Raw genomic sequence first — 27179 nt, 5'->3', positions numbered from 1 at the left:
AAGTGAATACTTTGCTCTAATAGCAATAAGTCAGTATTTTTTTTTTTCAAGAATTTCAACAGAGCTCACAAATCTACTGTCTTGGGGTCAAGACTTTTTTTTTTTAATTTTAAACCAGTAAGTAATTCAAAGTGACAGGAAAACAACACATTCATTCATGGCTTTGTCTGCCAAGCTTTCTTAGCCACTCACATATGCCAGATACTGTGTTAAAAAGATGAATAAGATAATATTCTCCAAGAAGCTCACATTCTAGTGGGGTATTACAAAAGTCAAGGTGTGAGTCTCCTTTCTGGTACAGAACTCTTTCATTGCTAGAGAATCCCAGAAAAGGAGAGACCTTCCGGGCATTCAGAGAGTGAGATCATGGGTACACCTTGACACACTCAAAGTGGACCACCTCATTCCCAGGTTAATGCACCTGAGCTCTTGGGTTAACACAACCAGGCTTCTAGAAACCTCAGACTGCTCAGCCTACAGTTCTACCACCCAGGGTTTTCAAGTGTCATGCATGAACTCCCGGAGTCAGGGCCTTGGATCACCTTGTCTGTACTCTGTGCATCTTCCAGGAGCCTTGTGATGGACAATAATAACTATTTCAGATAATAATTTGTTCACCATCCACCATGAAGAGAAAGAGCCAACTTTCTTTGATGTCTGACCTTCCACGCTGGGAACTAAAAAATAAGGTCACATGCATGCGTTTGTATCTAGGTCACCAAAAAAGATTTACTACCTAAAAATATTTTCCACGCTAGCTTGTTGGTATTTCACCTTAAGAAACGTGTGTGTGTTTTTTCTGAGTGAAGGACAGCCCTCTCTATATTTCTACTTCTAGAAAGTGAACCAGTCATTTATTCATCAAGCATTCATTGAGTGGCATCTGTGCGCAAAGCACCAAACCAAACACTGAGGGGCTTACAGAGATAATTGCACGTGTGCCTGATGAACTGACAGTGTTCAAGCAACTCAACTAGTTACTCAAATGGCCATGAGTACTAGGAAGGATATGGAAGATTCCCTAAAAGGAGAGGATTGGAAGGATGACGAAAGCTGGAGAGAGTGAGAGGACATTCCAGAAGGAAGGAATGATGTGCATAAAGGCATAGAGTGCTGCTTCTTCAACTTAAGTTCACCTAAGAATCACCTGGGAACTTCATTAATATGCAGATACCTGGATGCTACCATCAGACATATGGCAGCTCTAAAGAGGAAACCCAAATCTGAACTTTAATAAGCACCCCAGCTGATTTGATATAGGCAGTCTTGGCACCACCCCTTAGGGGCACTGACATAAAGGACAGAACTGGGTAGAGAGAAGAAGGGGCATGGGGTAACTTTAGCAAATACAGACCGCAGAGCACTGAGACAAGGTACTTGACCAAAGGTAGTGCCTAAAAATTAGAAGATGGTGTTTCTTGCCGTATCAGTAAAATGTCAATGTGAAATAATATATCAGAAGGGCTTTCCTTCTCACAGCTGGGACTCCAGACAGCATCAAAATATGGAGCCCCTTGGTGAGTTTGGGGGATGACAGGAGAGAGGACGATGGAGAAGAATGGACCCTAATAGGAGATCACAGGGGCCCCAAAAAGAGGAGGTTAAAGCATTGGGAGTAACTTACACCTACTTCATCATTTTGCCAAGGGCTAGTACTGCCCTCTTTAAATAGAAACAGCTAAGGACTGCTAGGACACTATACCAATACGCGACAAAGACCCAGGATAAATGGAAGTCTTTGGAGACCTTCTATCCAGGTTCCATGCACAATTCCTGAATAAAGTAGACAATATGTAGAAACATAAACCCCAAACCTGAATCCTTGGGTGGTGAGGAAAATTGTGCTCTTTATTTTATTTTATTTTTAAGATTTTATGTATTTATTTATTTAATTGACAGAGAGAGAGAGAGAAACAGCGTGAGAGGGAACACAAGCAGGGGGAGTGGGAGAGGGAGAAGCAGGCTTCTGGCCAAGCAGGGAGCCCGATGGGGGGCTCAATCCCAGGACCTTGGGATCATGACCTGAGCTGAAGGCAGTCGCTTAACCAACTGAGCCACCCAGGCGCCCCGAAAATTGTGCTCTTTAAATCATAAGGTCTTTATGGGGGTATCACCACTCCCTTTGTTCACCTCAACTCGAGGGTAAATCTTTGTAGTCACTTTCTGCATTCTAGTCTGTCTCTTGGGACTAGAGATGTTTAATACAGAATCTAATTTCAAGCTATGTGATAGGAACATCCAGAATGCCTTTAAAAAAAAAAAAAAAAAAAAGCTTTCTTAACAAGGAAAATGCTGGTTATGTGAGCAGAGGCTGGTGAATTTCATCAGCTTTTTCCCTGAGTCATTAAGCTTCATCTTCAAGTAGATTGCTTTTCAGGAGATGGAACCCTATCAACTTGAAGTTTGTAAGTCTTTTAAATTTTTCTGCATAGTGTCAAATCACAGTCCTTGAAAGAATAAGATGCTCTTGAAAAAAGCAGAAGAAAGAAGAAAAAAATATTTTTTTTAAATTCAAGTTAATAGATGCTCACGTAATGGTGACCCTTCGTCAGTATTCTGTGCAACCATTTTCTAAAGTTTCTGACAATATACACAGTGACATGGCTCTAAGACCAGGTATTTATATACATAGAACAAATAAATTTTTTTAAATGGAAGCAGCTTAGAAAGGAACTGGCCAAACTTTAGTATTTATAGCAATAATTGAGTAGCTTATAGGAAAACATGAAATTTTTATACAAATCCCTGAGCACAGTTTATGAAACATAGTTTCTCCACTAGATAAAGAATCTAATGAATATGCCCTTTACACTAATCCCATATACCTGTATTTGAAGAATATTTGAGGAATCCACCTTCTCTGGAAGAGTTGAGAAAAAAAGTCAGTGGAGGAAGAAATGCCAATCATTTAATTATTTCATTAGCAAGTGAAGACAGTAACTTCTGCCTTTTAAGCAAGGACTGCTTTCATCGATATCAATGACTTACGCGAGAATACTCAGTTACTCATTCATTCAACAAACCCTGAATGTCTATTACGTGTCTGGAGTGGGAGAGACACTGGGGCTAGAGCCATGAAGTAAACAGACACAATCTCTCTCCTCCTGGAATGTATTATGAAGCTGGGAAGACAGAAGACAGACATTAAGTTATTTCCAAAAGAAACATCATTATCAACTCTGCTAAATGTTGTAAAGGCAAAAACACTGTCCTCCAAGACTAAGTAATGGAGGACCTGACCTACTAGGGTATTAGGGAAGGTTTTTTGCTAAGAAATAACATGTGAGCTGAAAATAAAGATAGTCAGCAGGAAGCCAGGCCAAAGACTGTTGGAGGGCCAGGTCTTGGGTTAAACTTTTTGCAATTCACCTTCTCTGTAATGGGGTTACTCACAGACCTACCTTCTTAGATATGTTGGGGGAGGGGGGGATGAGATCATGTTTAGCAAATACTCAAAGCGGGGATGGGGAAGCGGTGCACAGGGTGGGTGGGCACCTGGGTGGCTCAGTTGGTTAAGCAGCCGACTCTTGACTTCAGCTCAGATCATGATCTCAGGATCCTGGGATTGAGCCGCACATGGGGCTCCTTGCTCAGTGGGGAGTCTACCTGAGATTCTTTCTCTCTCTCTCTCTCTCTCTCCCTCCCCCTCCTCTCTCTCTCTCTTTTTCTGGAATAAATAAATAAATAAATCTCTTTTTAAAAAAAGAAAACACTCAAATTGGCTTCTGTTATTTTTTTGAGACTTGCCCCTCGGAGGTCACAATCATGTAATTGCAGTTAATTTCATTCTACCACTGTGCTGGGGGCAATGTGGTGGACAGAAGGATCATTGGTCTGGGGTCCAAAAGAAATGACTGCTGGTCTCAGCTCTCAAGTACCAGTCCTGTGGCCTTGTACAAGGCATTTTCCCTTTCTCAACCTGATCTGTAAAACTGGGGAATTTTGCTAACAATAGGAATACCTAATACCTTAATCCCTCAATTTGGCATTCAGGGTCATCATCCATAATACAGCACATGTCTACATTCCCAGGTTACTGTTCCTAGTAATCAACTGAGCTACTAAATAAAAATTACCCAAATATGTACCATGTTTTCCTTTCTCATGCTTTTCTACCTGCCCTCCATGATCCATCTTAAATGTCCAATTTCCCTTCATAAAACTGCTTTTACTGCTAGGAAGGCCCCTGAAAGCCACCTAACTCTGCCTCTACCCCCCTTTTCCCAACACAGAAACTCAGGCCATGATAACTTTAAAGACATTTTCAAAGGCACACATCTCAGATTTGACAGAGCTAGGCTCTAAAACAAGGTCTCAGTTTCTAGGCCACCTCTCTTTGCATGACACCAACTCCAACTGCTAGGATTCTTCAAGCTCACTGATATTGCCTTTGTGTCTCTCACAGTCTAGCTGTGTGTCAGGAGGTGGTGAACTAGGGCCAACAGGTCAAACGTAGCCTGCCACCTATTTTTCTAAGGCCCATTTCATTAATTTTTTTTTTACTTTGTTAAATAATTGAAACAATGAAAAAAAACAATGTTTCATGATGTGAAAATTATATGGTGTTCAAATTTCAGTGTCAATAAATAATGTTTTATGGCACACAGCATGCCCATTCATTTAAGGATTGTCAATGGGTGTGACAGCTATGTCGAGTAATTGTCACGGATCCTGTGGTCCACGAAGCCAAAAATGCTTACTATGTGGCCCTTTGAAAAACAGGTTTGTGACCTCTGGTATATGTCATTATATGTGTCCTTATCTTCCTCCTCTGCATGGCAACCTCCCACAGTTAGCATGTTCATATAAAGGCACACAGGCAGGGACAGAGACTCTCTCACTATTCATCTCAAGAACAAATCCTTATTAGGCACTCACGTGCCAGAAACTGTTCCAAATGTTTTACAAGTATTAATGTAGTATTCCTCAAAAAAACCCCACATGGCTTTTTACTATTGTCATTCCCATTTAATAGATGAGCAGAATAAGCACAGAGAAGTGAAGTACCCAGCACGATCTTAAATATGCCATTTGTTGAATCCAAATAAATGTAATGACTGTCATGATATGCCTGTTGACTTCAGAGAACTTTAGCCTGAGTATTCCAGGGTCCCTCACTTTGTTATCAATACCTTCAATCTAGAAGCCAAAGTCACCATTCTCTTTCCACCCTGGGGAATCATTAGGAGACATCCAGGGACTCCTGAGGCCAGAAAACACAGATGCATTCCCGGAGGCCTTCCACTTATCAGACAAAAAAGGAAGATGTGACTTTGGTGACATGACCTCAGAACCCTAGATCTGAATTCAACTATCTCCTATTTCACTCTCAAAAGTCATTTATTTTCATGTGGCCTTCATTTGCTCATTATTTAGAAAGAACTATTTGATCTCTGCTGTTCCTTCCAGAGCTAGCTGTGGTTCTAAGCAGCAAGAGTACAGAGAAGGAGACGCTCTTAGAAGGGGTTGTTGACAGGTGCAGGACCAGGAGGAGAGAGGCAGTGAGGAGTCAGGGGAAAACGAGCCACCAACTCTGCCCAGGACCAATTCACAAATTTCAGCTTTAGGGAGCTCACGTCCCCCAACATCTGGCAGGTAGGTTATTTTGGAAGAGTGACTTGGAACTTCTGAGAGACATATGATATATGACTTAGCACATCTCCAAACTCTATCCTTTTACCTCTGCCCAATGCTGTTCACTTCAGGGGTTCTACCGTGGGTCTATGCCAGAAGTTTAGGTTTGCGGGCAAGGGTAAGCAGTCTGATTCTCTAAACTTGCTCTTGGAACTAGATGCTCTACATTGAGCAGGGCAGACAGAGCTGCAGCGGGCGCTGGGTCCTGTGCTTTATGGGGAAGTGGAAATGAGCAGGAGTTCAAGAATCTCAAGGGAGAAAGCACCAGAGCCATTTGGTGCCAAAAAAAAAAAAAAAAAAAAGGAAAATCACCTGTAATGGCCCAGAAAACATAACCATCAAATTTAAGGGAGGAAGAGGATGGCAGGTGGTATGTCCCTTGTCTGACCTCTCAGACTGTTACAGTATCTCTCTTTAAAGGCCATGCTGGAAATTCACCCTGAATTTTGGCTTCACTTGTAAAATGCATGTGAGCAGCGGCGTATGTTATCCTTTGTTCCAGATCCATGGTTCCCATGGCATGGTTCTGACTGGGACACACAGCTGATCTGAAAAGCCTGGAAATGGCCCTAATGTTGCCCCAGGGTTGTCCTTGTCATAAATTAGCTGGGGCTGGTTTACATGCTTCAAAAATAGCTAGGCTTCATTTATTTTTTTTAAAGATTTATTTATTTGAGAGAGAGCGAGCGCCTGTGTGCACGTGGGCAGTGGGGGGTAGTGGGAAGGGGCAGAGGAGAGTCTCAAGCTGAATCTGATCACGGAGCCCCACACGGGGTTGGCCGCGGGGCTGGATCTCACGACCCTAAGATCATCACCTGAGCCGAAACCAAGAATCGGGTGCTTAACCGACTGTGCCACCACCCAGGCGCCCTGGCTTTATTTATTTTAGAAGCCCTTTTCACTCTTTGAAAATAAACTGAAATGCCTCCTCCCCCATGAAGCCTCTTCCAATATTCTCTTCTTCCTTCCAACTCTACAGCATTTTGCTCATTAGACAGTTGTAGCAATATTTCCCAGTTGGCTCAGCATTTAGGTGTTCTAGACCATGACATCCTAAGAATAGAGAACATGGCGCAAAGAACATGGCTTTTGAACAGCACCAAAAACTCGTACTATCACCTATTAACCCTCAAGTAAGTTATTTAACAGAGCCATAGTCTTCATTTTTACATCATGATAAGGATGCTTCCTTGCAGGGCACTTATAAGCATTAAATGAGAAAACACAGTCAGAGTGCTTAAATTGGCCCTGGGCATACAATGGGCAATCAGCAAATGTCAAATAACTCCTCTTCATCATCTGCATTCTCTGAATAGCCCAGGGCAGTGCCTTGCATACAGTGAGCGCTCAATAAATATCACGGTTGGTTTGTAGTAAATTGCTGAATCACCCTCTTGTCTGTCTGACTTCATCTCACATTAGATTCCATGAAGAAATTATTAATTATTCTGACTTCACATGTAATGACATCCACTGAGTGATTACGTTTTAGGTCTTTTTTTAAATTAAGATGAACTCTAGGGCGCCTGGGTGGCTCAGTTGGTTAAGCGACTGCCTTCGGCTCAGGTCATGATCCTGGAGTCCCAGGATCGAGTCCCGCATCGGGCTCCCTGCTCGGCGGGGAGTCTGCTTCTCCCTCTGACCCTCCCCCCTCTCATGTGCTCTCTCTCTCCTCTCATCCTCTCTCTCAAATAAATAAATAAAAAATCTTTAAAAAAAAAATAAATTAAGATGAACTCTAATATTTAAATTTATTTTTCTATCTCTATTATATATGTAAGAAACCATTTGTCTGAATTGGTATCGCATGTGTATTTTATAGGTTACTGGTATGAATATTCCAAAACAGCATATAGTAGAAGCCATTCAAGATTTTAAGGATATCATTTCTCACTGGGGATCATAATTTGCCCATTCTCAGAAGAATTCGAAAGGCTACATTTTCCAGAAAGGATCAAATTTTTGATACCTTTGCTGCCCCAGAAGTAAAATTTCAGTGTGGGAATGCATCGCTGTCTCTGTCTGGCTACTCTCAACTCCCTCCGTCAGCGGCCCCGTTGCTGGGCACGCAGGTCCTCACACTTCCCCACCAGAAGGAGCCTCTGAGGGCACAAACTGGGCACCAACCCAGTTTCAAACTACTTTCACTTCCTCTGTATCTTCCTGCGTTCCAGGCCTTCAGGACTTTTCTGTCAGCTGACCTGATACACCAATACAAGTTAGCAGACAAACAAATGCCAGTGGTCTATAAGAATTAAAGGTAGCTCTTTCCTAAGTGATGTCATTGCATTTTATTAGGGATCTACTAGATAGAATTACTTTATTCGAATCAATGTCTAATAGGGAGAATTTCTGATTTTATGTTGGTGGATGGATAAATGCTTCCACCCCAAGGATGTTTTGCCCCCCCCCCCCAGATCACTTTACAGTTGGCTGCCTATAATGCACTTGCCCTTGACCCCAAACACATTTCCTTCACTTCAGCTGCCAGTCAGGACTTTTCTCCTTCCACATGTCCTCCTCCTTCTCCTCCTCCTCCTGAAATTGGCTAGAAAGTTTCAGATAAAGAGAAAATGTGATTCTCTTGAACCTTTGTCTCTCTTGTTCTGTACTACACTCTCTTGGCTAGGCAGATCAAAGGACTATCACAGAGTGGATATAAAACACTTAGAGTTCAATAAGAGTCATCAGCAAGGAGAGTCTACACAAAACACTTGAGGCAGCAAGGGCTGCAAGCAACTGTCTTCCAAGTTGAGTCAACACACTGGAAGAAGGCACCCAATCTCCTCATTTGTATTCTGACCTGCTCTTGATGAAAACATGCCAATGAGAGTAGCTTACCCTAGAAGTCTCCAGTTCAGAAAATAGGTTGTTTGATTTACAAACTTTACTGAGAACCTAATTATTGACTGAGTTTAAGTCTTCAAAATATGTGTTGTAGAAAATATATTTTGTGTTGTGTGTGTGTGTGTGTGTGCGCGCGCACACGCGCACACATTAGAGTCTAAGGAGGGAGGGAGGCAGTAAGAGAGAGAGAGAGAGACACACACAGACCCAGACACACAGGGAAAGAGGTATCTTTTGGAAGAGAAAGAAAGAAAACTGAAAATCATCTCACTGCATTTAATGAGGCCCCACCGGACTAGCTCTGAGTCCAAATCAAAATCTCAGAGCCCAACTCTGAAAGCTCACATTTCCCGAATCTATTCCATCCTAATGGGTCACAAAGCATCTGACATTTACTTCCACTAAATCTCAAGTATGTCTCCAGGGGATAGACATCCCTTTGTTCAGAGAGAAAACTTGAAATGGCTAGTTCATCAACCCACTGGCTTGGTTAGTCACAAGTATTATTGAGATTAGAACCCAAGTGATAGGCAGCTAAGGGAGCTATGAATGATGTTAGCTGTGATTCTGAAATCTAGGGAAAGTCAGGGAGAATATTTGCCACAAGAGGGAGCAGGAGAATTTGATCAGATGGGAGACTATCTGGTAGAGGTTATGATGAGGGGTCTAAGTATGAGGTATGGGCAATACTGGAAGATGTTTTGGCAAGAGACATCTATCCCTTATAAGAAAAAAAGTGGCGGGGGGGTGGGGGGAGGATGAAAGGAACAGGAAGAAGAAAGAGATTGCAACACGTTGATTCCTAAATTCTCAGCAAATGTAAAGCAACAATTTAATTTTTGGTTAGAAGCAACATACATTCACACTGTAAAAATACAAAACATGCAAGATTGGTGCTCTACCACCCTCTTTTAATCGTGTATTTCTTTTTCCAGATTTAATTTCTATTTCAGCCTGGACCTTGGTTATTTCCATGCTGATGGGGTAGACCGCTTGCTACTTACCTCCATGCTTGCTCTCTCTACCTGAAGGTGTTATGGAGAAAGGGCTCCTTTCACTGAATTGCAACACAAAAATCAGATGGCAAAGTCCTATAATGCACTTACTTTGGGAGAAACACATCCATGACCTAAATGAATGCTTTAACTTGCTTTAAAGCAGGAATGTAACCTCATTGGATCTGCAGAGCTTTTATCATCATTTATTTTTTTTTTTAAAGAAACAGATTAAATACTGAGAGGGAAGAAACCATGCGTTTACTTTGCAAGATAAATAAAGTCTATTTTTGTCTGATAAAAAACATGTTAAATATAGCTTGCTAACAAAATGCTGAAGCTCTCTTGGAATTTTTTTTTTTTTTCAAAACAGTAAGCTTGAAAAAGCAATTAATGTAAATCCTGCATACAGTCCTGACTATACTTCATCTTCCTTTTGTAATTTTCGTTGGAGTAAAAGCACTGCTATCACTTCTCTTCCCCTTCATGGTCAACAAAATGGTTAGCTAGCTCTTAATCTTAAATCCAAAATGATAGAGCAGAAACCATTCAATAGTAATGATAAAATAGAAAGAATAGAAAGACAGATGGATAAATAGGTAGGTAGTTAGGTAGATAGACAGACTGATAGACAGATAGATATAAAGAACAGCCTTCATATTCTTTTAATTCATTACTCTCCTCTTCCAGCCCTGTGAAGCTTTCAGGACAGAGTAAATGAAGTCTGATTGTCATGGACACTTGCATCCTTTGCAACCCTGCACAGCTCAATAGTCAATAATGGTTTACCTCTATCCAGTTCTTTAATTCCCTAGTAATTAATCATTCCATATTTAATACAACAGCCATTTTAGGGAGGAAAAAAAATAAGCGCTCTTTTTTTAGTAGGTGGGAGAAATCTTAGCAAAATAGCCCTCAGAATCAAATGGAATTCTTCAAACAGGCGGGATTTGTAAAATGAAAACCATTTAAGAAAACACATCCTGCTTCTTGATGAAGTAAGTGGGTCTTCCCCCACCTTCTCACTCACAAGGCCCCAAAGATGGAGCTAGCTCTCCTTTCCTTCCTCCTTTCACACCAGCCTAAGCAGCCAATTAAGCAAGTTTAGCAAACCCATAGAGCTAAATCCAAGTAACACAGGATTTGAAAGAGGAACCTAACAGCCGTCACCCCTATTCTGGTTTTGCTTTCTTATCTGAAATGAATGAAACATCTAGATACATTTCTATCCTCCTTTCCTGACTTGCTGCAGGAGTAGCTTTGAGAGAGAAAGAGAAAACACGCAAGTGTGTGCATGTGTGTGTTTAGGGGGGCGTGGGTGGGAGGCATACTTGCAGAATGCCCTCCTGGTTGCTCCCCATTTCCCTTAGCAAATCTTCCCACAGACGCTGGATTGTGGGTGCTCCAATTGCTCATATTTGGAGATACTCAGCCTATGCCTTTAACCAGATCTGATCAGAATCTCCACCTACTCTGCTAGCTCCTCCATGATCTGGATGCCAGTACTGTCTTTACATCTGTCATTTTTTAAAAAGCTTCTTCCACTACACCTCCTACTGATATCCTTTTTTCTCTTTTTAGTCTTTACACCTCCAGCAGGACAAAGTTTGTATTGTTATAGTCACAACCACTAGTGGCTGACTAGCAGGAGAGATACAGAGCGCCAGCAAGGGAGCCAGGCTAAGGAGGGGGGGGGGGGGGTTAAAGAGATACCTAGTGCAAAGCCTGACTTTCTTTCCGATGAATGCGGACACCACGCACTATTGCTCTCTTCAGAAAATTCTTTGTTAAATTTGATCAGTCTGCTTTCAACCCAACCACTGCCACTTTGTCTGGAGAGGGAAATACAAATTGCCAGCCCCAGTCATTCATCAAATAGTCAACAGAATCCATGGGCGGCGGGGGGTGTTAAAATCAAGGATGCACACACACTGTATTTTTAAAAGCATCCTCTGGGCAGATTTGGTTTCTTTAGCTGACTGTCCACCCATAAGACCTCCCTCTTCTTCATTAAGGAGGAGCCAAGAAGGATATCCTCACATCTCAGAACACAGACCATTTCCCCAACAGCCAGCAAAGCTCCAGAGGCAGATAATGCAGCTGCAAAGTTCCCTTCGAATCTCGTGGGGGAGAGATGCCTGTGCGTGCAGAATCCCCAACGCGTACACCCCGGCATAGTGCCCAAAGACCCGGACCCTTCAGCCCACTACCCCCCACCCCCACCCCCGTCCCGCTGTAATCCCCCCTTGCCTGTTCCTCCTGCCCCGGCCACAACTCCCTCCTCTCCGCAGTCCGTGGTGAAGGAGCACCCAGACCTCGCCGGAAAAGAGACTCGCGAGTGTGGCCTTGGGGAAGACCCCAAGGATTACCAGGAGGTGGGATGACCGTGGAGCAGAGCCCAGTGGGTGGGGACGCCTGGATCCCCAGCAGCGCTGCATTCCGGGTGGACTTAGCTCTTCGCGCCCTGAAGCCTCAGAGCCCAGCGCCGTGCAGGGTGCAGCATCTCTCCTTAGCAGCCCTTTCCTCCTCCGGCAGCCGGCACTGGCAGGCGGGCACACTCACGCCCAGACGCACCAGCCCGAGCAATTTCGCTCCCCGAGAAGCGCGGACACCCCAGAAAACGTGTAGGGACACACGCGCGCGCGCGCGCGCGCACACACACACACACACACATACACAATTCAGCAGCCGGTCCTTCGCCCAAGCGGGTGGGAAGTGTAGCCTTACGAACAAGAAATGGAAAATAGTTGGCGGTAGCTGACCAAATCCCTCCTGCTGCCCATCATAAGATCCTACCTGGTTTGGGGGAGTGTGGATGGATCCTTCCCCAGTTCCTCCACGCTAGCTGGCAGTACGGCGCACTCTCTCCTTTTAAATAGCTCCCGACCGGGAAGAGGTCGCTCCCATCTTCTGGGGGGAAGCACAAAGCGGGCGGCAGCGGGCAGACTCCCGTGCAGCGCCGGCGCGAGCGGGAGCGGCGGCTGCGGGCAGCCGGTGCGCGCGGGCGGGAGGCAGGCGCGGAGGCCGGGAGGCTGGGAGGGCCGGGGCCCGGGCGGCGCGCGCGCTCCCCCTCCCTCCCGCGCACACTCGCCCGCCCGCCGCCCGCCCGCCGCCCGCAGCCTCGCACTCGCTCACACGCGCGCTCGGCCCCGCCGCCGCCGCCGCCGCCGCCTCCGCGGCCCGCCGAGCCCCGGCGCCCTCGGCGACCGCCCGGGAGGAGAGCCGGCGCGTTTCTGGAGCCTCGAGCGGGCGGGGAGCCTTTCCAGCCTCCCAGCCTCCCAGCCTCCGCCGCCGAGAAGGTTTTTCGATTTGCTCCCGGCCCTCGGCCCCGCAGTGCGTTCTGGCCGCGCGCTAGCGCTCTCCCGGGCGGGCACCCAGCCCATCGATTACACGCGCAGACGGGCGCTGCAACTTTTCTTTTCAACCTTCCTCGCCTCTCCCACAGGCAGAACCCTCACCCTGACTTGCCTACCCATTTCTCACCTCTGAAATTGTTCATCCAGATATATCTTTCTTCCTCCGCTTTCTAGCCCTCTGCGAAAGGAAGCTTTCGTTTAGCAAAGGGACCTGGGGATGTATCAATGATTTTCTCTTATATCCTCACTGTGTTTTTCCTACGTATAGACATGCACAGCAGTACCGTGGCTAGAAGCTGCTGACACAAGCAGATAAGGATGTGGGGGTGAGGGGAGAGGTATTCCCCAGCCAAGATCTCGGAAAGACTCTCCGTGTTGGTATTTCCCTCAAAGATTGCAACTCACCTGGGAATAAAGACCAAGAAGCTGTTTAACGCGAAAGCCATGCCGCTTCTAAACCACACAGAGGAGTAAAAGCTGAGCATTAAGGTTGAGTTGGGAAAAATCTAATGCAGCAATCGACGAACCATTCATTGGCCTTTCCAAGAGAAGCATTATCATTGCCAAGACATCACTTCCCCATAATTAATAAAGGAGCATTGCACCAGGCCCTTGCTTTCTTGACAGCTCATTCATCCTTACAAATCCTTAATGACTTGGCAGGATGAAAGGCTAGACCCACTGTGGAGTTCACAAACCTGGCTGCACATCAGACACACCTGGGAAGCTTGTTAAAAATGCAGATTTTAGGGGGCGCCTGGGTGGCTCAGTCGTTAAGCGTCTGCCTTCCGCCCAGGTCATGATCCCAGGGTTCTGAGATCGAGCCCCACATTGCATTGGGCTCCATTGGGCTCCCTGCTCCGTGGAAAGCCTGCTTCTCCCTCTGCTTGTGTTCCCTCTCTCACTGTATCTCTTTCTGTCAAATAAAACTTAAAAAAAAGAACCACTTTTTAAAAAATGCAGATTTTAGCATCCCATCTTGAGACTCTGATGTTGTAGTCCTCAAGGGTGACTCGGAACTTGCGTCTTTAAAGCACCAGTGGACATTCACCACTGGTGTAGTTTGGCAGAGGGGTGAGGGGTCAGGGACAGCTGTGTGGAGAAGCTGAGAGGAACAGAGCACCAGGCAGAAAGTTAAGTCCTTAGCGGAGATTTCCCCACTACTTACTCTGCAGCTCTCTGGCCGCCAGGCCACGGGGGAAAGGGGACTCTGACTCCAGGAATCCCACTGTTTGACTATGAGGCGGGTGGCTCTCAACCCTGAGTGCTTCAGAATCTCCTGGGGAGCTTTTAAAAATCCCAGTGCTTAGGCCACACCCCAGACTGATTAACTTGGAATCTCTGCGGGTAGGACCCAGTCATCAGTAACTTTTTTTTTTTTTTAAGATTCCCAGGTTGATTCTTACCTGTAACCAAGGTTGAGAACCACTGTTCTGCGCCAATATCCCTCAACCCTGAATGTGAATATGAATCACCTGGGGATTGCAGGTTCTTCTGGAGCTGATCTGGAGAAGGCCTAGGATCTGCATTTCTAGCAAACTTACAAGTGATGTTGGTACTGCCTGGATGAGGATTGTGCTTTAACAAGGGTCTGCTACGTCCATCTAATGCTCGGGGATACCCAGCTTGATGGAGGAAACCAAGCTTCTTCTTGTCTTGTATATTCCCAGGAATCATTCTCGCCTAAGAACATTTTCCTTTCCTCGTAGGAAATAAATGTTCTTGACTTGCCACAGACTTTTTGTTAGACTGCACTGACTAATGGGTGTAAACAGAATGACGTGGGGAGACACAGAAGGTCACCATCTCTGTAAGAGTATGTCGTTAGCCAAAAATTACTTAGGGTACTGATTTCAAGGGAGTGTGAGAGGCAGACATTTGGCTCACACTCAATGAAAGGGACTTAGAGAGAAAAGTGGCTGTTTTCTAAATGGCCTGTAACTAAAAACTCTCCCCCCCGCCCCCCCCCCACAGGAAATAGGACCAGGCTAACTGAAGGAACTGAGCAAAAGAGCTGAATGAAAATGTGAGTGGACTACATCTCATTGGAATAGATTCTGTGGAAGGGGCGTGGCCTATTCTTGCTATTAAGGACCACTTGGTGAAAGCTCAGATTTTCTTGGAAGTGTAAGCATGCTTGTGACGTGGGTGACACCAGCCTGGTTCTTAAATGTCTATATTCCAGTGCTGCCCAAAGTTCACCTTGTCGGTAGCTGAGAAAGCATTAAGGCTTCATCTTGGTCCTCTTTATTCCTCTTCTTTTCCAATCTAGTCTGGTATTAGATTAATTTGAATTTGGGGGGGGAATTTACATTAAGGTCCTCTCTTTACCTAGAACCATTAAAAGGCAGCCTAGTGCCTAGTGATTTGGCACACCCTTTCTGATTTGGCTCAATTTCTGAATGCTTATTTTTTTTTTCCTTTCATTTCTCATTAAAGGCATCTTTATAAGTGTTCCGGGCCCCACGGCAAGTCAAAGCTTTTGCTCCCTCCTAAATGTCATACATGACTGGATTTTTATTGCAAGAATTATCAAAGGCTACATCACTGGCACAAGGCTCTAGGTAAGGAAATAGAGCGGTTTCTGCAGGCTGTGGCTTTGGAAAGAAGAAATATTGTATGTAGGAAGGTGGTGATTTACATTCCAATGCCAATAGTTATTTCTTAATTGTATTCTTGAATCTTGATTGCCATTCTTTTCTTCAGGCTTAGGGTTCAGAGATATGGGATCTGGGTCTCTTCTGTTATGTATCCAAAGCAATAGGGCATGACCATTTTGGGGACTCCACAGGGAAATCACTAAGATTTGATATATTCTAAAGATGGTTCAGATTTTCATGAACTAATTCCCTGCAAACCTTCAGGAGATCTTTTAGCAAACTCACTTTCAGACCAAGTATAAATGTTGAGAATTAGGCCCTACTTTTTCATCCAGTCTACAGAGAAACTGGACATATGATCAGGGCTATGAAAATTTTTTATAATATATTTAGTATTTTACTAAAGCTCTTGATAATTTTTCAACGTAAGAAAAACAAGTACTTTCTTGTAATTTCTTTCATTTTTACTTTGAATCATGTAGGTCAGAGTTACCATCCTTGTTTTTCTAGCCTTGGGTCTACGCAAGTGTGTTCATACAGAGTTAGTGTTCCCCACCTCATTTCCTCCTCTGCCAACCTTCACACTCAACTACCTGCTCACCCTTGAGCTCAGTTGGATACTGACTTCCATATAAGAAGACAGTAGCGTAGCAAGCACACCACGTGGAGCTCAGCGTTAGCCATTCTTCCACACCTAGGAACTCCAACTAGATCACTGACATGATTTGTCTTTTGGGTTTCCATTGCTGCTGATTGGATCCAGGGTTTTTTGCTTCAAGTGTGACTGCAGGGAATTTTTTGTTGATTTCTAAGCACTATTATTTCTCCTCACTGTGGTCTTGTTCCTGCAAGTAAACTTTTACTTCTCTGTTTTGTTTTGACTAGTTCAGCACCACCCTGAATTTCACCCATTTCATAAGTGGGCCCTACTCTGGGGCCTTACTGCCTCCCCAGTAGACTCACAGTTATAACCCATACTTTCTTCACTGTGGGGGTCACCCACTTCCTCTGAATTTGTCACAGTGTTTGGATCAGGGACCTGCATTTCCATATTTGAGGAATTTATGGTCAAGGATTGGGCTTGTACAAAATCCTGACACTTTTATTTTCCATTTCTGCCCCTTATCACATTAAGGACATTCTCTAGTCACTGTCCCACAACTTTACCAGTGACTAACTTCATGGCAGAATCATTATCTAGAGCAATTAGTGGGTCAGAAAAGAACCAAAACTGGTTAAGAGTTAAGGATTTGGAGTCAGAATATCTGGGTTTGAATCTCACCTCTGGCCGTGTGATCTTGGGGAGGTTCTTTTATCTCTCTGAGTCACAGTATCTTTGTCTGGAAAACCTAGATTGTAGAATTTCCTTAAAGGAGTTATAGGAAGGATAAAATGTATATAATGTGCTTGACATAGTCCCTGATTATAGTAATTATTCAATAAATGATGCTGTTGTTATTTCTATTGTTGGTAAAGTTCCATAAAAATGATATTCATAAAATTTTTAAAAAGTATCTATATAATTAGGTGGCACATAATCAGCCATCTCATTTTCAAAAATGATTATGCTATCATTTGTACTATACAGAATTCTGTGCAAGAAATAAATCCAGGAAAGTGAATGCTCTACACTTTGAGAGTACTTTCCTTCTCGGTAATGAAAAAGGCTGTTGCGTACTTTCTAATTCTGTAAGTAGAGAATGTAGTTATATGTTTGATAGAGGGGGCATCGCATCTGTTGTATATTGGTTTGGTACAATTTTCAAATCCACTTATTTATGACAAAGACCAAACAAATAGTTGTTTTTAGAAATAAAGTTGTTTTGATATAAGAATGAAGTAAGTTGTGTCACGAAATCATCATCTCATCTCTTGTCACCAATAAGAACTCAGCAGTTCAGCTGCTGGAGGCCACCACCCCACCCCCCGTGGGAGGGGGGAGCTTCTCGATAGAAACATATAAAGAATCAACTATGTCAAAGGGACATTTAGACTATAAATACCGAGAGTTTGTGAGGCTTATCTGAAGAGTGTTCAGTCTGGGCAAGGCCACTCATCTAAAATAGCTCTCCAAAGACCTTGGGGCATTAGCTCTTGCCTTGGTCAAGGCAACTCTTATTGGCAGAGGTGAAAACCATGCAGCAGCTCTTGGCAAAGCTCGTCTTGCCCATCAACACCAGAGCTACCGTTCCCTAGTAACACGCTCTAGCAACAGGGGACTTTACCTTTTGCACTGATAGCTGGACCTCAGCTCGCAGTTGGCTAACCTGGCTCTCCCAAGTACTAACTCCGATAAAGGTTCAACCCCACTGAATGTGGACTTTATTCCCTTCCTCTCCTCTTGCCTGGAACAATCACGGGAGTAATCTATCATTGATTCGGAGTATATTATTTCTTTATTGGCTTATTAAGAGACATCCTGTATGTTATTGACTTGTGAAAGTCCCGCAGTGAAACTGTGTTAAATAAATTGCTGGCAAAAACAAACAAACAAACAAACAAAAAAACCCTCAGTCTCTGAGCATTAATTTGCTTTCCAAAACAAAGCAACATTCTTGCTGGGTCACAATATTTCTTTTCCTTTATGTCTGGGTATTAACTTCATCCCATCTCCATTATAATCTGGGGGTGTAATTTCCAATAGAGTTAAACAAATTTCACTACAATGAAGATTTTGCTTGTCCTATCAGTTATATATATTTTAAAGATTTTATTAATTTATTTGAGAGAAAGATAAAGAGAGAGCATGAGCTGGGCAGGTGGCAGGGAGGGAGAAGCAGAAGCTGAGCACCCCCAGGAGCAGGTAGCCCGATGTGGGACTCGATCCCAGGACCCTGAGATCATGACCTGAGCCAAAGGCAGACACTTAACCGATTGAGCCACCCAGGAGCCCCTGTCCTATCATTTATATTAACAGATGACCTTATCTGTGACATAAACTTCTTTGCTAAGTTTGCACAAACTTTCCTCAACGTCGATTCAAGGACTCTCTACCAAAAGAGACTGAAGATGAAGCCTCTGGGGTGCTTTGTACCAGTTATTTGTGTAGATATTAAAATTATTTGCCATCTACAACCTAACTTTTATTTAAGAAATCCTTAGGAACTAACGAGGGAATTATGATTACCCTCATTTTACAGATTGAGATCAAGGAGATTTGTCCCACCCTGGCTACACAGTATCAGTTATATTGTTTCAAAATATGGAAGCCCAGACCCACTCTTGGAGATTCGGCCCTCATTGATTGAAAGTGGAGTCTAGGCATGGGAAAATTTTTAAGTTCCTTGGGTGGTTCTAAGTTTCAACCAGAGCTGAGAACCTCTGGCCTCAGATCAAATAGCTAATTAGTGGTAAAGACGAGTGAAAACAATCCCTTTACATCTGCCACAATGCTGCTTGTATTCTGCTGTCCCATCAAACACTGATATTTAACAGAATATAAAAATGGGGACTCTTCTTGGAAACTTGAGAGCTTACAAATGTTTGAGGGCCTTTTTACATTTCTAAGGGGCCCAAGTGGGTTTTGTAATTGACAAAGATAGATAAGTAGATTGGAAGAGATGATCAAGAAAAGTGAGTCTGTTGACTGCAGGGCCACTTTCGGTTTTGTTGAACACTCAATCCCTAGCATGTAGAGCAGTTTTGGGTACATGGTTGATGAATTAATAAAGCACATATTGTGCCCTGTAAGGGACTGCCCTGTGTTGACAAAAGATGGATTTGGGGTCTAGGGTAAAGGAAACTCTTTGGCCCCTGTCCAGTGCAAATTGCAACTCAAGAGCAAACACCTCCTTGTAGCTATCCTTAGTGCAGGCCCTGGTTAGCAACTGACGACTGCACCATATCCACACCCACAGTCCTGCCTGGCCACCTGCTCTGTGATGACAGACAGATTGTCTGTGACATTGCAGGAGGCCAGACCACACAGCGATGGCAATCTGACCGAGCCTCAGGCTTACGTGGGTAAGCTGACCCTTTGTCAATTATCTCAGGAATTACTTCTAAGCTCATTTGGCCCACTTTGTAAGAATGTCAGAGAATCTCTTATTTCCTGTTAAAAGAGGTTCTTTAGGCACATAATTTATGGATATGTGCTTGTTTTCTCATTGACTATTTTTCAAGAATCAAGGGACCTGTGAATTTTCTGATATGCTCAAAGTCAGTCATCAAGCAACTCTTATTAAAGGCAACAAGCTGGGCAGAGCAGAGACAAACAAAACACAGTTGAGAATAGTCATATTAATTCATTTTCTCATTCATTCCTTCATGTATTTATTCAACAACTATTGATGAGGGCCTACCCCGAGCCAGGCACTGTCCCAGACCTAGACATACAATGGAGAAAACATCAGTTAAATTTCCCATCCTCTGGTACTTACATTGCACTGGAAAAAGAAGAGGCAGTACGCAAAATAAATGGACTCATGCTAGGGTATCAGCTGGAGATACTGCTATGGAGAAATGAAGCAAGGAAAACAAGCTAGTGACTTGAGGAAGCAAGTATGAGTTTAGGTGGTCAGTTTTGTGGACACCTCAGTGAAGTCAGAATTTCTCATTGACCGTGCCATCCCTCTTGTGAGAGTACCACACAGAAGAAACAATAGAGCACAGTGTCTTGTTTGTTTGATACTTTGTTTCTGCGGTGAGTGAGTCCCAGTTCCTTGAGGAATTCCCACCTCAAAGCAGCCAGCCTTGATCAAGCTCAGCTGCAGAGCCTCAGTCACACGGTTTGCGCCTCTGCATTCAGGTGCATGTTCGTCCGATATAAATCCAAGTGTTGTTCCAAAACCACAGACAGCTCCCAGAAGCTGCATATAAAATGATTGTATTTTTTCTAAGGCAGAACTGTTGCAAGAATTCTGACCACCCCTTTGGGTTTTATTTCAAAAGTGGTGCTTTAATGCAACTGGATGGCAAACTTCACAAGTGAGCTCTCGTGGGGGAAGCGTCTTTCCACAAAGTCAACAGCACTGGTGAGGAGGGAGGGGAATAACATGTGTGTAGCTTACTGATGGTTCCAGTGCTTCTTTCCATGAGTTTGTCATGCCTCCTGTATCCTTCTTCCTATATTCTTCTCTGAGATCACACAATACACAGAGCACGCACACATACACACACATACACATTGCACTCCTACATACCCTCCTGCACAAACTCACACACTTGCATACACAAATCTTAACTGTGGCTAAGTATATAATTATTGGAAAATCACTATTTGCAAATTTGCAAAAACATGGAAATAATAGCTGACTTCTTGTTTTTTTGTTGTTTTTTTTCTAATTTTATTTAACCTTCATGGTCTTTTTTTGGCCAGATCTTATATACTTGGTTTCAAGTCTCCTTCAAGGCTCAAAGGCTAATGCAGAGTATGACCCATGCACTGCTCTCTTTCAAAAAGAATGATGACAGATTTGAGACCTAAAAAAGATACTTGGTTCATGTATCATACAGATCTTGAGAGACATTTGGTTTTTGCCTTCCTGTTTCTTTTGTCAAAAAAAAAAAAAATCTCTGAATTCAGAAATTGTTCAAGGAAAGATCTTAGATGGAAATATTCACAGCAAAATGCCAACCTAACTCAAAAGAAGTGATCAATAAATATGTGTTGAATAAATGAGGCAAATTAATGGAACATGCCTCATTATAGGGCAATCACGTAAAGGAAACTCTGTAGCACGTTTACTGGCTGAACTTGTAAATCATTCAGGCAGCAAACAGTGAGTGACTACTCCATTCAGTGCCATGAACTAAGTCCTGGGATGGTTAAAAACATGAATTAGATACCTCTAGGAATTCAGCTTCCTAGTAAGAATTAGACTCTGAAGATTTTTGAGCACATGAGTGCTATAGCCAAATCTGCATTTCGTGAAGGTACATCTTGAAGAAGGTATGAGATGTGTCAAAGTGACCATGGTCAGTGATAAAGAGACCAGTAAGGAGATGATTATGGTCATCTCGCAGAAACCCCAACCAGTACGAGGACTCTAAGCAATGACTGGAGAAGAAAGGGAATATAGTTATTTTTCTCCTTGGCTCAGATCTTCAGCAGAGTCTCGTTACTGCTCCTTTCCCAGCCCAGTACTTTTTAAAATTACTGAGTTTTCACTTTCAGGGGAATCCTTCTGGATAGTTCCAATTGGAAACATGATTTCTGCAAGGCTGCTAGTATTCTAGGAAACAAGTCTCCTTTGAGGGTGGCATGCTAAAGACGGGGAGTGGGGGGGTCATCTGCTCCAGCAGACAAGGACAGTATTTCATCACTGCGATGGTGCATGGTGAAGAGTGGACAACCCTTAGTTGGTTTTGTTATTGTTTTTAAATTCTCTTCAGACAATGCATCCCCTTATTCTTTGTACCTCGGAGTCACTCCTCCCACTGCCTGACCCCCTTGATGTGTGGCTGCCTTTTTAATAGGTTATAGGAGACTGGGAGTATCTGGTATCCTTTCTATGACATAGATCTGACTTGTAGGTGGGGAGCAGGTGGGTAAGATCCTTTCCCCCTTACCCCACCCTCATAGCCACTCTACTAGTAAATCACCAGACATTTAAATCTATTGTGTGGGAAAGCCAAATGGAGCTAAGTTTGACAAAGGATGGCCTTTATAAAGAGCCTCTTGCTTCCCCTAACTACAGCTGCTTTTAATATTATTTTAGAAATATACAGAATCAATGAAGGAAATCTGAATGTAGTCAGAACATTTAATCAAATATCTATTGTCTTTTGAACACACCCACATTCAGAAGAACACTGATTTGCTAAAAGCAGTCTTATTTGTTGAATAACAGATCCAAGATGAGCCAATTAGCTTGATTTTTCCTATGTATTTCTGACATCGCTTGTGACACACCCATATTCTGACACAAACTAAAAGATTGTACGTTCGTCATTAGGAGAAATCTAGTGTTAATTTACACTAACACTACTTGACATTGTAGGATATATTTTTAAAATAGAAAGCATATGCTAGATTTTTAGATATTCATCCCTTTCTTTTAAAGTGAAATGTTATTTATTTTATTTAAATAAATTTAATACATTTAATTATTAAGATTAAGTTTTAATACATTTATTTAAATAAAATTTCATTCATACTAATATTAGAAAAAAATGCCTAATGAATATTTCTGACAAGTTTGGAAACATCTTTCTTTTTTTTGTGAGAGAAAATATCTTATGGTCAGAGCAGATGTGTGCTTGAATTTTGTGGAAATAGGCTTGAATTTTGGAAGTAACCTGCTAGCTATACAATCAAAGATAGAAATCATTTATTCATGCGATCACTTATTTATTGAGTTTTTTAAAAGTAACTCTTAAGCAAGGGACTATGTTAGACATAGGAATCATCAATGAACACATGAAAAAATGGGGCTTTCATCTTGGGGAAGAAAAGAGACATTAAACAAATTATACAATTTCTAATGCAGGAAGATGACCGTTTTTAGAAGAGTCTGTTCTTTTTTTATCTACATATCTTCCAGAAATGCTCTTACAAATTACTCTCTTATGGATAAAAAGAAATATTGATAGCCAAAGTGAACAAATTAATTCTGGCTTAATTCTGGCATGGAGACAATGCATTTCATAACTAAAAGACTCCTATATTTCTACCGAAGTTAATATTTCTGCATTGTGGTATATAAACAAATAAGCAACTACGCCTGGTGTGTTACACACTCTGTCAGGAGCTGTGGGAGGACAATACTCAACCAGGTCCTCCTCTTTGAGGTAAAGAGACGAGGCTCCCAGACGAATTGCTTTAAAGACTGGAAGAAGCAGAGACTGCTAGCTGATTTCCGAGTCTTAGTCTCCAGTCTACTTTTGCATTATATAGTCCTGGGATGGTGGAAAGACCACCTGGGAGAAATGGGGTGTGGTGGTCTCAGAAATGGGGCTGCAACAGGGAAATGACAGCCCTGCCAAGGATTTCACCACAGGAACTAAGACCCAAAATAATAATCCAATCACACAGAAGTTGCTCAATGCCTGGAAAAGATGCTGAATAAAGGGTCCCTCCCCAGTGGGAACAGTTGAGGACTTTACCTAACCACACTGAACATATAACCAATGAGATGGCTCAGCAGCCATCCTTCTTCTCTGCTGGAACAGTACGGGAATGTAGAGGGAAGGGGGTGGGCAGAAGGTAGACAATATCCCCTTCCTTCCCTAAGTCTCTAGAGCACTGGGTCTCAGTTGGGGTGGTAGGGCTGTTTAGGGGCAATTTGGAAATTCACGGGGATGTTTTGTTGTTGTCACAATAATGTGGAAGTTGCTACAGACATTTACCGGACTAGGGCCAGGAATGCAACACATCTTACAATGCGTGAGCCAGTCCCATACAGTGAATAATTGTCCTTCATTTCATATAACTTTCAGACGTTCTACGAAGCCCTCATATAGGCGAAAAACTTACTATCTGAGTCTAGAAGCTTACTCTAGTTTTTGTATAAGAGCAAAGTTTTTTGGCATGTTTTAACTTACACAGATTTTTCCAGGAATAAAACTACTGTGTATATTGAGGAAAGATTGTACCTTGTTTTATTTGAAATTTAAAAAGAGCTGCTCACCATCTTGGAAAATCACTTCACTGATGGCAATGTTGCTTGTTAACCAACATTTTATAAAATTTTTTAAAGTTATGTATGGAATAGGTTATAGTATCAATTAATTTTATTTCAGAATAATGAAGAGGTTGCTGCCGCATACTTGTTGGAAAAGAGGGAAATTGGATCTGAAGGAATCAATCACCTCTCCAAGTTCATAACTGTCCAATACCTGCAAATATAGTCTGCAGTGTCAAGGGCAGGAGTTGTGGGAGAAATTTGAATCTATTAGGAGATTGAAACTTAACAATACCTATGAAGGAGTCAATTATAATAATGAGGCTCTTTCAAGAATGGAAATCGACCAAAAATTTTCTGAACTGGTATTAAGGAACCACTGCAGCAAAGGGCTGCCCCAGAGCTCCACTGGAGGCAGATCATTCCAACATGACTTAAGGGTCTTCCCTGCAGCTTTTATATCCAACTGGATGATCACATACTGGAAGAGCGGAAAAGGTGTGTAGTTACAGTTTTGCTACTACCTAGCTGCTGCCAACTTTGTCTCCTTTTATTTTTTCTACAGAACAGTGATTTGCTACCTTTTGCTCCTTCATTAAAGATCATAACAGCACTCGGGGCACCTGGGCGGCTCAGTCAGTTAAGGGACCGACTCTTGATTTTGGCTCAGGTCATGATCTCCTGGTTGGAAGACTGAGCCGTGAATAGGGGTCTGCTTGGGATTCTCTCCCTCTGCCCCTCCCCACTCACATTCTCCCTCTTTCTTTCTCTAAATAAATAAAATCTTCTTTAAAAAGGTCATAACAGCACTGAGCTTTGCTTCTCTTGCAAACTGGAAATACTAATAAATTTTCTGTCTCTTTCAAGATTATTCCGAGAATCATTTGGTCCAATAGACATGACAGGAAATGTGATTCTGTACCTTCTTACATTCCAAAGTACTCAGACCTATAGCTCATTTTGGTTAGTTGGTTGAATATGTCCTCCTCCCCTCCCCAGCCCAACAAGCACAGATGCTGGGAATTTTGACTTGGTCTTTATATTTCCGATGGATGATTCTACTTTATTTATTCACATGTATGATGTACCTGAAAAAACTATGATTACTTGACATCATTAACTCTTTTATAAAGGGCCCAAGAAAGCACCACGTATAGTAGTGTCTAGATATTGAAGCGAATTAATCATGTATTTTATAGGAACAGGTACTCTAAAAACAAAATGTACAGAGAAGGAAAGAAGCTGGATAAGTGTTTTAAAAGATGGATTAATCTGAGAGTGAAATCCCACCAGGGGAACCGTTAATTAAATCCTGTGAAAGGAGTGGAGTGGATCCCCAAGGCTGGCTGGAGTCTAAACTGGTAGAACACAGTGTTTATTGTGCCCCTTACAGTTTGTATCTGACCCTCAGGAGGGTTGTTGAGCTTCAATTTTTATCTGTCCAAAGACTTCACTGTTAAGCCCAAGCTGCCTGTCTCGGAAATGTCTGCTATTGCACAGAGCTGAGAGCATGATGGGGGACGGAAGCAAACCCAATACCACTGCTAAAGATCAGCTCAAAGTGAAAGGATCTGCTTTGTAAAGTGTGGCCAGTAGATCATACAGCAGCACTGCCCTCCGAAACAAAGGTCAGCATCTTGATGGTTAGATTTGCTTCTCATGAGAGGTGATGGTGCTATTAATTGCTTAAGTACAATGGAAGAAGGACCAACTCTGAACTGTTCCATTCACTTCCCTGAATTCTCTCTCTCCTCTCAAAAACATTGCCAACTGCCATCTTTGTCTCCTTTTGCCTCTTCTACAGAACGATGATTTGCGACCTTATGCTCCTTTATGAAATGTCTCTTTGCGTCTGACATTCACATAAACAACTTCTGTCCTTGTTATTCCCTCCAGAATGCTGTTTGCTTTAATTAAATCCTGATTAATTTCCACTTTTTCCCAAAGAAAACAATAGCAGTTTCCTTTGATATTTTTGAATTTACTATGTAAATTCACCACCTTTATCTATTATATTCATGATATTAAATTTTTATGGCTATCACCTTGTAATCTTCACAAAAGAATTTTTAATAACAAAATTGGAATGAGGACTTTTTCATATACGACCATATTATTGTGCAAAATTAATTTAATTATTATTAACCATGTGTATAACAATAAACAAACTACTTCAGGATCTTAGATCTCAGGTTGAATATCTGTAAAATGGGTATCTGGAACTGATTTTTCCTTCTTTCTTCCATTAAAATGTTGAGATTTCAGGATATAAAATCTCAGTGCTTACTCTAGGTTTCAAAGCTCATGTTCCATCATTTGGTCTATGCTGCATCTTATAAGAGAGATGATATGGAATTATCAGCAACCTCCTCCATGATTGGGAATCCTCTTTTTCTCGTTAAAAATATAGTCATTCATTTTCTCTGGAAAGATAACTTTCAGATAATACTGAATTCCTGGTATTGATTTATTTAAAAATAAGCAGTGTTCATGTATTTTTTACTGTTTACTGTGATTGCTTTTTACAGAAAAGTGTTCTTTCCTATCCATCTAAATAAAGTCAATAATCACTCAATTATTTTGATTATGAAGACTTTTCATGTCTTTCCACATGGTTCCTAGCGTTGCCCATTCCTCCTGAAACCAAAAGAATTTTTAGAGTATCACAGTTTTCTATTTTTATTTTATTTTCCCTTAATTAAAATTAGATTTTCTTTTCTGCATTTCATGAATTCCCAGTGTGCATAAATCTTTTGTATAACAATAATCTATGTTTAAATACATTCCTCACTTTTTATCGTAATAAGTTTCAAACATAAGTAAAAGTAAAGAGAGAAGTAGAGCTAATCCCCACATACCCACCTTCAGTTTCACCAGTTAACAACAAATTGTCAATTCTGTGACATCTAGATCTCCCTCCACTGTCCAGGTTTGATATTTCAAAGCCACTCCTGGATATTACATTACTTCATAATTTACTAGTTGGAATTCTTAAAAGCAGAACTTTCTCTTGAAGGGAAGCAGAATTTGCCACCACAAAATATGTTTTGGTACAAGGATTATTTTAGAGTGATGATTTTTCAGAAGCAGGCAGCACAGGAGAAGCTCTGAAAACTGAATAGAAGCTACCATGTTGTAAGAAACATTTACTTTTATAGGAAAATCTCCATTTGTAAGAGTGTC

General features: G+C 42.3%; 1 protein-coding gene across 9 annotated transcripts in view; it reads right to left on the bottom strand.

Moving 5' to 3' along the window:
• Positions 1-27179, bottom strand: part of SLC8A1 (solute carrier family 8 member A1) — a 368141-nt gene that overhangs the window by 302318 nt on the left and 38644 nt on the right. For 2 of the 9 annotated variants that reach the window (XM_081796870.1, XM_081796871.1), the window contains exon 1: positions 12273-12514. The exons of 1 other annotated variant lie outside the window; for it this stretch is intronic. Coding sequence is in view for 4 of the 8 variants with exons in the window: in XM_081796867.1 (XP_081652993.1) it covers positions 11846-11914 (69 nt within the window). In the remaining 4 variants the exon portion in view is untranslated. Of the gene's footprint in view, positions 1-11726; positions 12226-12272; positions 12515-27179 lie in introns of those variants that run through there. 6 more of the 9 variants (XM_081796867.1, XM_081796869.1, XM_081796873.1 and 3 more) reach the window with 6 other exon arrangements.

Source organism: Leptonychotes weddellii, chromosome 10 (genome assembly GCF_054177405.1).
Source record: "Leptonychotes weddellii isolate Sample4059 chromosome 10, ASM5417740v2, whole genome shotgun sequence".
In the NCBI taxonomy this organism is placed as follows: domain Eukaryota; kingdom Metazoa; phylum Chordata; class Mammalia; order Carnivora; family Phocidae; genus Leptonychotes; species Leptonychotes weddellii.
The sequence above is the reverse complement of the archived record's forward strand: the minus strand, read 5'-3'. Positions and strand labels throughout refer to the sequence as shown.